The following is a 13,382-nucleotide window of genomic DNA, read 5'->3' on the forward strand; positions in this document are numbered from 1 at the left end:
AGATAAAACTATCCACCTCACGGTGTTATCGTGAGCATCAATGGGATACTATAATATGCATAAAGTGCATGGAAAAATGTCTGGATGGTTATTGTCATTTTGAATCTTTTTATGGATATCACCATGTCTTTCTCATATTATAGCTATTAGTGTATTTATCTCTTATCCTCTCTTGATTAAGGCTGAGCATTAGGTCTTATTCCTTTTTATATCACCTGTTTTACTTAACTATTATTTCTGCACATGAAAGGAGCCCAGTATATGTTAGTGGAATCACATGATTCAAGCAGGGTGGAGACTTTTTACATAGAACAGTAATAGAGAGTAGAATCCAATTGAGTAATATAAGCGAATCTGCTGTAAGTAAGAACTGGGAGATAACCTTTACTGGGAACCCAGGTACTAGGCTCTTCCCTTTCCCATATGTTAATTAATGAATGCCATAAAATTTAGAGAATATAGAGTCCAGCAACTGCTTCTAGTTTTCATCAAAAATTACTAAAGTATCATTCTGTCCACGAAAGATGGTTTGGAGATCAGTGTAGAAGAGCATCTTCTCTAATGAGAGATGAGGCTATGGAGCTGGCCTGGGGGATGATAAGTGTATATGACTGATAGGATCGAGTGCCAAAGTTTATAGCTGGACGTGAAAATATATGTTCAGCCACTGTGAAGAGACCAGCTGGGTTGGAAAGTAGGTTTCAGAGTAGAATGGGAAGAAGGGAGGGGAGGTGGGGCCTGATTCTGTTCTTTAGTCTCCTTCTCTCAAATATGTTTCTTACGCCTTGGAGGAAACTAGCCTGAGCTTCAGCAGCAGCCAAAGTGGAAACTGTGGATTCTTTCTGTTGCAGGAAGGAAGGTTCTGATGTCAGAATATAGGAAAATGAATCCTGGGTCTGTAGAACTGAGTTGAGTTCTCAAGGTGAGCCAATCCCTGTGGTTGCTGAGAGGTTCCTGGGTACCTTCCTGCCAGTGAAAATTCAGGTGAGAGGTGTTGGTTCCTGTCTGGGTGGCTCTGGAAAGACTGAGGATAGGGGAGGAAAGATGGCAAGTGTTGAATAGAAGCAGGGTCACCCATGTGCCTCAAGTAGCGTTGTCCTGGTGACATCAGCTGGCATGCAGTAAAGTGTGCCTTCAGAGAGGATGGGAGGAGAGGGCACTGGCAGTGCTGCAAAGAGGGCGTGGCATACACTCAGATCTGGAAGAAGGCAGAGATGTGAGACCTAACTGAAGATTACCTGAGGGATTAAAGAATACTTGAAAGATTCCTTCTAAAGCCTGGGGTATTTATGGAAGACAAAGTCACAGTAACCACTGGGAGAGCCTGGATAGGAAGAGATTGAAGGAGAAAAGAACATGGGGTCAGAGAAGAGAAGAGGATTTTGGTGCTAATAAAGAATTATTTGCCATATGTTCTGTTGGCCGTAAGGAAATTTAAGAGCATTTACTTGTGGTAGATGGAAAGAGGCAATGGAGACAGCAAGAGTAACTGATTATCACCCTGACGGGTGGTTGAATAAAATCAAAGGTAAATAATCTTAGACTGATGGCAGAGTCTTATGGTAAAAGGAAAAGGGCAAATCTGAGATTAAAAAAAAGATACATAGAGTAAACTCTAATTTGGTCCCATATCTTAAACTCCTGATTGCGTATGATTTGGAAAAATATGGTGCTATTAGTGCAGATAAAACAATTGAGAGGGAGTTCATTTGGAGGAGGTGGAGGGTAAATGATAAGTTTGGTTCCTAAAATGCTAAATTTGAAATGATAGTATGACCTACACGTAGAACAGGCCAGTGGAGAACTTGAAATATGTGAGTGCCACTTGAGATTAGAAGTAGAGGTTTCAGAGGAATCAACGTATAAGTGATGATGAAACAGAAAATGATTATCTCTTTCAGTGGAAGGGAGAAAAGAGCAAAGGTCGAGGAACCAGGTACTGATGTGAGGGAACATTTGGGTTCCTAGGGTTGGAAGCAAGGAAGAGTCAGGGAGAAAGACAAAAAGTAATGTTTGGTAGACGGAAGGATGGTGTGTATAGTGTCATGGAAACCAAGTTAATGTAAGTTTCCAGCAGGCGGTGTCCAGTGGTATTAAATGCATCAGAGAGATCTAAGTAGAAAGGATGCTGGATTTAGCAATAAAAATTTCATCGGTGACCTTTGAAAGAGCAATTTCCTTAAAGGGTGTGTGACAGGAGCCACGTTGCAGAGGATGATGGAGGGAGAAAAAGGGAGGTCTTCCCTTCCTTAGGAACCTGTGCAGTAATTCTGACAAGGATCAAAAGGAAAGAAGCAAGATTTCTATCGGGGACTCAGGATCCATTGTGTGTTTCCCATGCAGATTATAGATTGTCTGTTTTTGACAGAGAGGCTGTTGTGTCTCTGCTTCCCACTGCATAACATTTCACCCAGTGACAGAGAAAAATCAGTGTTCACCTGAGATTATGACTGACCTTTCCACCAAAGAGGCGATTTCAGACTCTAAATGCCAGCTCCAGGCTGCTGGCTGACTCCTACCTGCCCTTCCCAATTCTGGCACAGTCACAGATGGGCCTCTCCCTTTCTAGGTCCTGTTGGTACATGGGAGTCTTCCCTTGATCTCAGTTCTTTGGTCTTAATTTCAGGGTTCATTTATAAAAGAAATTCCCTGATGAATTTGTCATTGTCTCCTTTTGGGTTCAGGCCTCTGTCTAGATCAGCCTCCCTCAATGAAATCTCACTTCTGATTTCAGAATTCAACTGTCATGTGCCTCTAGAATGTCAAAATATCCATTTCTCAGTCTTTATGCTTCTCTACATCCCTCAATTATCACTCATTTATTTGGCATCACTCATCTTCAACCTCGTATTTATAAAATTCACCTTGATTGCTGAAATGTATTTTTTTAATCCATTAAAATTTTTTTATTCATTGGAACCCACTGGCCATAAGCACCTCCTTGCTGTTCATCATCCCTTTGTGAGAACAGCATCTGGGGGAGGAGCTGTGAAAAGAAGAAAAAATATAATGGCAGGAACTCGGTGTGACTGTGTCTTAAGTATGTTGAAGAGAAAAGTTCCCTCTCTATGTATAGGAATGCATTTCTCAGTCTGTAGTGACAGAGAATACATGCACTGAAGAAACGTGGGCAGATTTCTCACTTGGGCGGCTGCAAGAGGTCTTAGCTAGAACTGTCTTGTTTCACTCTTGTCATCTTATCTTGCCCTATGTCATGTTTCTGCCCAGCACCTAGAGTCCATGTCAGTACAAGAGAATTTTCCCATGCTCACCCATTTAATTCACATCCTGAAAACTACAGAATACAGAGAAAGAAGCTCACAGAAGCTGACAGAGTTCACCTTGACGGGCACCTCCGTCGTCGTGAGTGCTGTTGTGCGAATCTTCACCTTGTCAGGAAATGCCACTGTCCTGGTTCTCACCACGTTGGCCACATCCTTCTTCCTGAGCACACAGGCTAGTTCAGAGACCATATACATTGGTCCTCATTCCCTAGTACCCTCAAGTCTCATGTCTCAGAACAATCCTCCTGTTCTTTGTCGCCTTGACCATCACCAGCTGTTATGCGGTCATGTGAAAATCTTTGAGGTGTAGAGTTTGTGAACAAGGGGGTGTGTGCCCAGTTGGTGTGTGTTTTCTTTAGTACTGGCCCAGGTATAGCAGCTGTCTAGATGTCATCCCTGTTCCACTTATATTTCTGTGATGCTGTGGTGGCCTATTTCTTTTGTGATCTCCTTCCTGCCATGAAACACTCCTTTATTGCTACTCCTATCCATGAAGTAAACAGTTTTTGTTTGTTTGTTTGTTTGTTTGTTTGTTTTTGCGGTACACGGGCCTCTCACTGTTGTGGCCTCTCCCGTTGCAGAGCACAGGCTCCAGACGCGCAGGCTCAGTGGCCATGGCTCTCGGGCCCAGCCACTCCGGGGCATGTGGGATCCTCCCGGACCGGGACACGAACCCGTGTCCCCTGCATGGGCAGGCAGACTCTCAACCACTGCACCACCAGGGAAGCCCCGAGTAAACAGTTTTTTATTCCCCACACATATGTTCAGGCTTCATGGGCTTGGTTTACATTTCCTGCACTGACGCCCTCATCACCTCCACCATGCTTTGGATCGCTTCGTCTCTGGGCTTTGCCACATGTACCTCCCACCTCACCATGGTCATTGCCTGATATGGTTGTGCCTCTATCACTTACCTCAAGACCGAGCTGGTCAATTCAGTAGAAAATAGGCCATCTCTGAGACCTACACCATCATCTCTCTGCTGTTGGGCCCTGTTGTTTACAGTGTGGGGTACATGGAGACCAAGGATACCATGTACATAGCTATGGACAGAAGCATTTCTTAACAGATTGACTCATTTCATCAGGAGACCTTTAGTCCTGGCCAATGTTTTTCCTCCTTACGAACATTTCACAGCTCATGCGTAGACCAAATAGAAAGCTGTGTTGTGAACTGGATCAAGCACTTAACCTGGATCAAGCAGAAGCCAGTCTTTCTGATCAGGGTACACGTGACTGCCGAGACGGCAATACTCCAGGAGCACTTTGATGACTTCTTCTTATGTGGGGGCATTTTAATTGAAAATCCTCCTGGCTCCCACCTCATCTGGCCATTTGGTACTTGACTTTTGCCTGTGCGTGGAGCAGACCCAGTGATGGTGACCCAGTGACTTCAGTTAAAGAATCCCAGGGACCACCTGAGACTGTCCCCACTTCCATGATCTCAGTTATATGATCCTTAATAGGAATTTCAAAAAGACTCTTCTTAACCATTTGCTGATGGAAAAATAAATAATTGCAAAAAGAGAGGCCCTTCTTTCCATGAATTCATCCCCACTGGCCACTTAAAGAGTGTGTATTTAGGTGGAGTACCCTTTACTTTTATAGGAGAAAACAAAGACCCTTTAAAACAACATTATTATTGCAGCCCTGGAAACTGAGCACAGGGAGAACAGAGGGGTGTCCCTTCTCAAGGAATGGTGCCTTCATCGAGAACTCCTCTTCTCAAAAATTTCTTGTCCCTCTAGAGCGGGGGTCCCCAACCCCTGGGCCACGGATGAATACCGGTCCGCAGCCTGTTGGGAACCGGGCCACACAGCAGGAGGTGAGCGGCGGGTGAACGAGCGAAGCTTCCTCTGCCACTTGCTCCCCATAACTTGCATTACTGCCTGAACTGTCTGCACCCCACCCCCCACCCGGTCCATGGAAAAATTGCCTTCCACAAAACCGGTTCCTGGTGCCAAAAACGTTGGGGACCCCTGCTCTAAAGCCTTTGAAAATTGTTAATTCCATAATGGCTATGTGATAGCTATTTGGAGTGGCAATGGCTAATTCTGGGCAAGTGACTTTGATTGCTCTTCTCTAGGTGTGAAATGCAATTTCTAATAAATTGAGCCCAGCAATGCCCAGTTTCCCGTCTGACGGGTGAGCAGGGGCTGAAAGTTTATTTGTGTCCCATGTCTTTTCCCGATGGAGTTCTGCCTCTGAAGAGCTCTTTCATAACTTACACTTTTGTCTCTTGGACGGGTGGTTATGTGTTTAATTAAGAAATATTTATGTACCTCCACTGTTAGAACTAGAAAATACATTGGAAAAGGCTAGTATAGTAACATCTATTTTTACACATTCCTATATTTTGGATATAAATGACCCATTGTTATTTCAACTCCAAGGCCAATCTTTTCATTTTCTATCTTACACTTTTGTCATATTTTTAACCTCAAAATCAGGATTGAGGCACACCTTGACCACTTGTGATTTTTCTTTCTTCAACAGACTGCTGAAGGTCAAGGGTCCCAGGCATAGGGGCTGCCTTCTCCTGGAATCTCTCTTTTGTCTCACACAGAAGACAGGGAGGGTTAATAAGTGATGCTAGTGTCTTAGGATCAGCATCTGATGTACCATAAGGGTCGGTTCTGAAGCTGAAGTCCACAGATCCTTAAGGGGTTCTTGAAGGGATTTCAGTGGGTTTGTGAACTCCCTAAAATTGTGTGCAAAATATTGTGAGTGTGGGCACGTGTGCATTTTTTCATCATATTCTCAAAGAAATCTCTCATATACCAAAGATAAAATCTGTTGCTCTAGATTAGGGTTTTGTAAAACTATTTTGACTCAGACCCATAGTAAGAAGTATATTTTATATTGCAGTGCTGTATGCATGCATGCATGCACATACACATCTTTAGATACATCTCGATCAAAATCATCACAAAGCAATTCAAAAGCTGAAGTCAGGAAAATCCCAGAATGAGAAATGGCAAGAAGTCCTGTGTGGCTAGAGAGGAGTGACAAGAAGAGTGCATGATAGAAAATAGATTGATCGGGGCTGCCGTCATCATCATGGTCAGCATCATTGACAGCTACTCTCTTTTCCAGTCTCTGCTCAACCCAGGCAGCACTAGTTGCTCCTTTATGTCTGCTGCCACAGTTGTCTGCACATATTTTAAGTATTTTAGTATTATTTATCATGGTGTATTCCATTAAAATATATATAGCTTTTAGTAGGAAATTTGTCATACTTTCACTCAAAATATAAGTGCTGAGTATTTATAATGTACCAGTCACTGTCCTAAGCCAGATAGGTTCTGTATCCCTAAGGAGCTCAGGCTCTCAAGAGAGAGACCATCACGTTAAAATAATAATAAAAGGTAGGCATATCTCTTTGCTCTGTTGTGCTTTGCACATATTGTGGTTTCATTTTTACAAATTGAAGGTTTGTGGCAACCTGTGTTGAACAAGCTGATGAGTGGCTTTTTACCAACAGGGTCATTTTTAAAATTAAGTTATGTACTTTTTTTTTTTTAACATAATGCACACTTAATAGACTACAGTCTAGTATAAACATATGTACTTGGGAAACCAAAACATTTTTGTGACTCCCTTTATTGTGATGTTCATTTCATTTTGATGGTCTGGAACTGAATTCGCAGTATGTCTGAGGTGTGTCTATATGCAGAAGCTGGGATAGGTACACAGCTAGGGGAGGTCAGGGTGGTAGGGACTGTGGGGGGAGAGTTTGGTCACAAAGGAATGAGCACTCAGTTCTACCTGGTGTAGTCCAGGAGAGGATGAAGTCAGGATGGAAGATTAGGGTATTCACATAGGTGAACTGAAGTTGGGTAGGGTGAGAAAGATGAGGGTAAGCAAAGGAAATAGCATGGCTAGCTCAAACTTGAAGAAACTTGAGAAGGACAGGTATGCTTGCATCCATCTCTGCATTCCTGGTACCCAGCACAGGGCTCTTAATACAACTTGGGATGGATGAACTGATGAGCATTTACAAAGTACCGGGCCTTGTGTTTGTGTATTTTGGCGTTCTGTAGCCAGTAGAAGCATCTGACCTTATTTCCTCTGGCCCCCTTATAGTCTTTCTTTATCTCGGGGTGAAAAGGAGGAAAAACATGCTGGAAAAGAAGAAATCCATGGGCTCTTTTTCGTGCATCAGATCCCTCTGTAGCTTAGGCCACGTTCTCCTCCTACTCCTTTTTTTCAACCTGTAAGAAACATTAAAGGGGCTTCCCTGGTGGCACAGTGGTTGAGAGTCCGCCTGCCGATGCAGGGGACATGGGTTCGTGCCCCAGTCCAGGAGGATCCCACATGCCGCGGAGCGGCTGGGCCCGTGAGCCATGGCCGCTGAGCCTGTGCATCCGGAGCCTGTGCTCTGCAACGGGAGAGGCCACAGCAGTGAGAGGCCCGCGTACCGCAAAAAAAAAAGAAACATTAAGGGAGGAAATAGCTGCAGCAAACCCAACAATAAGTCAAGCAAAGTCTTCACGAAGGTGACAAGTGCCTTTGGCAGAAGAGAGAAGGTGGCAGAAGAGATGAGTCCTAGAGGACCAAAAGATGGGCCTAGCACATAGACAAGGTTTTTATAAAAGCAGATTTAAAAGGTACCAGTCTGCAATTCAGTCTGCTGGTGTCTGTGTGTGTCTGTGTGTGGGGTGGTGGTGGCCTTGGGGGAAGGAAACTAATATTCGAAGGTCTAGAAAGTGACAAACACTGTAGTAGGAAATCACATTACTTAATAATACTTCCTTAAAATACTTCCTTAAAATTATATATTAATTAATTTTAAAACTCCTATTTTACCTGCATTTTCTAATTTGAGATGTGTAATACTTTTACAAGCATTATTTTCCCTATTTTACTACTGCTGCTGCTCTTATCACTATGGGTAGAGCTAACTTATAAGCCAGATACTGTTCTGAGTTGTTTATATGTGTCCAATCTTTTAATCCTCATACAACCCTATGAGATAGGTAATATCAATATTTATTTATTTATTTATGCATGCCGCGCCACGCAGCATGCAGGATCCTAGTCCCCCAACTAGGGATCAAACCCGCGCCCCATGCAGTGCAAGCGTGGAGTCTTAACCACTGGACTGCCAGGGAAGTCCAGAGATAGGTAATGTTATACGTTGCATTTTAGGCACAGAGTTTGAGCAACTTGTCCTAGGACCCACCCTGGGGAGTGGAGTCCTGAGATTGAACTCAGGCTCTCTGACTCCACGGCCCACACCCATAAAATGAAGAGACTCACCAAAGTTCATACAGTAAGTGACAGGATGGGGCTTGGAAAGACCTGGGCCTCAGACCCATGTGGACTAACTCTAAATTCCATATCCAGACTTACACACACACACACACACACACACACACACACACACACACACACACACACACACACACACACACACACACACACACACACACACACACACACACACACACCTCTGTCTCCCTGCCCACAACACCACATTTATCCATTCTCACAGGATAAGGACTAATATGCATATAAGTCAGTTTTCAGATAATTGAACATATCCTTTCTTGGTCCAAATATATCTCTGGTCAAACATTATTACTGGAAATTTCTCAAAGGTATTATCCTCTTCTTTGCCTTTGTAAACAAAGTATACACATTTACCAGTTTCCTGTGATAGTTACTATGTCTTGAGCTGTGGTGTGTTAATATCCTCAGGAATTTCTGAGCATGAGTGGTGTTGCCTCTGTGTTAAATTATACACAGATTGCAAAGAACTTTTGTGTGTTTTTTTTTTTTCAGGCAAGGCTTTATTGGGGCCCCTGCTGCAGCAGTGGGGAGCAAGAACAAGTGACAGGTTTCTTTGCTCTCTCGCTCGCTAGGGGGTGGGAAGTGGGCAAGCTTGTTCCTTATATGGGGTGAGGGGAACTTTTGTGGTTTTTAAAAACCACTTTATTGAGATACAACTTATAGTTCATAGAATTCACTGTTTAAATATACAATTTAGTGGATTTTAATTTACTTATAGAGTCACTATCATCACCATAATCTAAATTTAAAACATTTTTCTTCCCCTAAATAGAAACCCTCCACCTAGTAGCAGTCACTCTTCATCTTCATTCCCTCCAGCCTCCAGCCCTAGGCAACCACTATTCTGTGAATTTGTCTCTGTAGATTTGCCTCTTCTGGACATTTCATATAAGTGGAATCATCCAGTATGTGGTCTTTCATGTGGCTCCTTTCACTTTGCAAAAAGTTTTCAAGGTTCATCTGAACAATGTCGTAGTTGGTATCAGTACTTCATTCATTTTTATGGCTAAATAATATTCTGGTGTTTGGATATACCATATAATTAATTTTTGAATGTTAAGTCAACCTTGCGTTCTTGGGTTAGTTCCCACTAAGTTATAGTGTAAAATCCTTTTTATATTGTGCTGGAATCAATTTGCTACTATTTTGTTGAGGATTTTTGCACCTACCTTCAGAAGAGATATTGGTCTGAGTTTCATTTTCTTGTGAAGTCTTTGGTTTTAGGGTCAGGGTAATACTGGCCTCGTAGAATGAGACAGGAATAGGTTGCAAAGATAGTACAGGAAGTCTAGTGTACCTTCCACCCAGTTTTCCCCAATGGTTACCTCTTACTTAATCATAGTACTACATCAAAATCAGGAATTTGACATAGGTATTGTGTGTGTGTGTGTGTGTGTAGTTCTATGTCATCTTATCACGTGTATAGATTTACATAACTATGACTGAGATTCCTTTACCCTCCTATTCATAATATATGTCTTAAATATCTCCTCTGCATACACTGGTAACCATATTAGACAGGGTTATAATTTTTTCTTCAACCGCCGAATATAATTTAGAAAACTCAAGAGGAGAAGAAAAGTCTATTATTTTCACCTATATTTTTGCCTACTGTGTTCTTCCTTCCTTGCTAATATTCCAAGGATTTTTCTTTTATTCCCTTTCAATTTAGAGAACTTCTTTTAGCCATTCGTTTAGAGTAGGTCTGCTGGTGACACATTTTTAGCTTTCCTTTCTCTGAATATGTCTTTCTCTCTTTCATCACTGAAGACTATTTTCACTAGATACTGAATTCTGGGTTAACAGTTCATTTCTTTCAGCACTTGAAAAATATTGTGCAGCTTCCTCCTCTCCTCCACAGTTTCTGACAAGAAATCCACTGTCATTCAAATTGTTTTCATTATTTCTCTCTGGCTGCTTTCAATTATTTTTTTCTTTGCCTTTTGTTTTCAGAAGTTTGACTACGATGTGTCTCAGTGTGGATATTTTTTGGTTTATTCTGTTTGGGGTTAGCTCAGATTCTTGAGTCTGTAGGTTTATGTCTTTTGACAAATTTGGGAAACTCTCAATCGTATGTCTTCCAATATTTTTTTAGTTCCATCCTCTTTCTCCTCTTTCCCTGGCACTCTGATGACATGAACATTAGATCTTTTATTATAGTCTTACTTGTTCCTTAGACTCTATCCATTGTTTTTCAGTTGATTTTCTTAGTTGTTCAGATTGGATACTTTCTATTGTTCCATTTCAAATTCCAATTCTTTCTACTGTTCTTTCCATTCTTCTGTTGAACTTATCCTTAATTTGGATTACTGTATTTTTTTGGTTCTAAATTTCTATTTGCTTCATCTTTTATATCTTATATTTCTTTATTGAGACTTCCTATTTTTTGCTGAGTTTTTTTTAGTTTATTTGTTTCAAGCATGTTTGTAATTGTTCATTGAAACATTTTTATGATGGCTTCTTTAAAATCCTTATTAGATAATTCCAGCCTATGTGTCATGTTGGGGTTGGTATCTGAATGTATTTTTTTCATTCAATTTGAAGTATTTCTGGGTCTTGGTATGATGAATGATGTTTGATTGAAACTTGAATATTTTTAGTATTATAAGACTCTGGATCTTATTTAAACTTACGGTTCAGCAGGCCTCCTCTTACACTGCTCTGAAGGGAGGGAATGGCCACCTCTTTATTGCCAGGTGGGGGTGGAAGTCCAGGTCCTCCACTCAGCCTTTGCTGACAGCAGGATGATCAGGTCCTTGTTACTGCTGGGTGGGAGTGAGAGTTCAGGCTCCCCAGTAGATCTGAACTGATAACGTCCTGGCTGGGAGAGGTAGGGTACCCCTTTACTGCCCCTTGTGATGTCTCACTATACTATAGGTGGTGGCCTTGTTACTGCTGGATGGTGCTGAAAATCTTGACTTTCCAATAAGCCTCCTCTGATACACCCCTGAAGGGGGGTGGGTAGAAGCACCTATTACCACTGCATAAGGCCAAAGTCCAAGCTCCCAACCTGGTCTCCACTGAGACCACTGGAGGGGTGGGGGGTTCTTGCTGCCTAGCAGATATGAAATTCCTGGTTACACATTCAGTCTTTTTTTTGACACCATTCCAGTGGAGTGTTGAGATGTCTCATTAAAGACTGGTAAGGGTGGAAGCTGAGACTTTCTACTGGGTCTTTGATGGTAGGGGTGCAGTTGGGGAAGCAGTTTTTTCTGTGGTGTTTTGTTGGAATAGTTTTTATTCCAAAGTTTTCTGTCTTGTTAGGTTATCCCTTTCCTGTACTGTGTCTAGAGATTGCAGACCTTTCTCGGGGGCCTTTTGTGTGTCTGCACCCATTGGTATTTTCGGGTCACTGGCTTTTTGAGTTTGCGGTCTGGGGTGTATGAGGCCAAAAGAAAATGCAGTGAGCTCCCCACTGTGTCATTCCTCAGGTCCTGTGGTCTCTATCTGGTCTTCCTCCTTCTCTCCATCTTTCAGTCTTTTTATGTTTATTTCATATACAATGTCCAGGGTTTTCATTTGTACTTAGTGAGAGAGTAGGGAAAAGTACTTCAGCTTACTGGAAGTGAAAGTCTTAGGTATTGTTTTATGTACTTTCTCTTTTAATAAATATAGATAAGAAAGAAAAGTATGTGATTATATAGGTAACTATAAAAGATAGTATAATTACCATTATGGAGTTCTTTGGGTTTTTTCCCCATGGATTTAAATTATATCTGATGTCAATTCCTTTCAGCCTGAGGAACTTCTGTAGTATTTCTTCTAAGGCAGGCTTGCCAACAACAAATTCTATTTCTGTTTACCTAGAAATGTGTTTATTTTGCGTTCTTTTTTTTTTTTTTTTTTTTTTTTTGCGGTACACAGGTCTCTCACTGTTGTGGCCTCTCCCGTGGCAGAGCACAGGCTCTGGACACGCAGGCTCAGCGGCCGTGGCTCACAGGCCTAGCTGCTCCGCGGCATGTGGAATCTTTCCAGACCGGGGCACGAACCCGTGTCCCCTGCATCAGCAGGCGGACTCTCAACCACTGCCCCACCAGGGCAGCCCGCGTTCATTTTTGCAAGGTGGTTTTGCTGGATATAGGATTCTTGGTTGACAGTGTTATCTTTCAGGACTTTGAATATTACCACCCCACTGTCTTCTGGCCTCAGTTACTTCTGATGAGAAGTCATTTGTTGATCTGATTGGGATTCTCTTGTGTACATGATGAGTTGTTTTTCTCTTGCTGCTTTCAAGATTTTCTTTCCTGTGTTTGGCTTTTGACATTTTGGCAATGATGTATCTGAATGGGTATTTCATTGTAGTTATACTACTTAGAGTTGAGTTTCTTGTCTGTGTAGATTAACATTTTCCCTCAAATTTGGGAAATATCATTATTATTATTATTATTTATTGTTTTATTTTTTTGGCTGCATTGGGTCTTTGTTGCTGTGCATGGGCTTTCTCTAGTTGTGGTGAGTGGGGATTACTCTTCATTGTGGTGCGTGGGCTTCTCATTGCAGTGGCTTCACTTGTTGTGGAGCATGGGGTCTAGGCGCGTGGGCTTCAGTAGTTGTAGCACGTGGGCTCAGTACTTGTGGCTCGCAGGCTCTAGACGGCATGCTCAGTAGTTGGGGTGCACAGGCTTAGTTGCTCCGCAGCATGTGGGATCTTCCCAGACCAGGGCTCTAACCCTTGTGCCCTGCATTGGCAGGTAGATTCTTAACCACTGCACCACCAGGGAAGCCCTCAGCCATTATTTTTTTGAATTTTTTCTCCTCTCTCTTCTCTGATTCTATGATTATGCACATGTTGGTAAGTGTTTTG

The 13,382-nt window shown here is 42.3% G+C and overlaps 1 protein-coding gene across 1 annotated transcript in view; it reads right to left on the reverse strand.

Moving 5' to 3' along the window:
- LOC114900043 (putative olfactory receptor 10J6) overlaps nucleotides 1-13,382 on the reverse strand; it is a 132,199-nt gene that overhangs the window by 7,753 nt on the left and 111,064 nt on the right. The window contains 1 exon segment of the mRNA XM_029231314.1: nucleotides 13,173-13,178. Within this exon segment, the coding sequence (XP_029087147.1) occupies nucleotides 13,173-13,178 (6 nt within the window).

This window comes from Monodon monoceros, unplaced genomic scaffold (assembly GCF_005190385.1).
Source record: "Monodon monoceros isolate NGI ecotype Baffin Bay Population unplaced genomic scaffold, NGI_Narwhal_1 Super_Scaffold_18, whole genome shotgun sequence".
NCBI lineage: Eukaryota > Metazoa > Chordata > Mammalia > Artiodactyla > Monodontidae > Monodon > Monodon monoceros.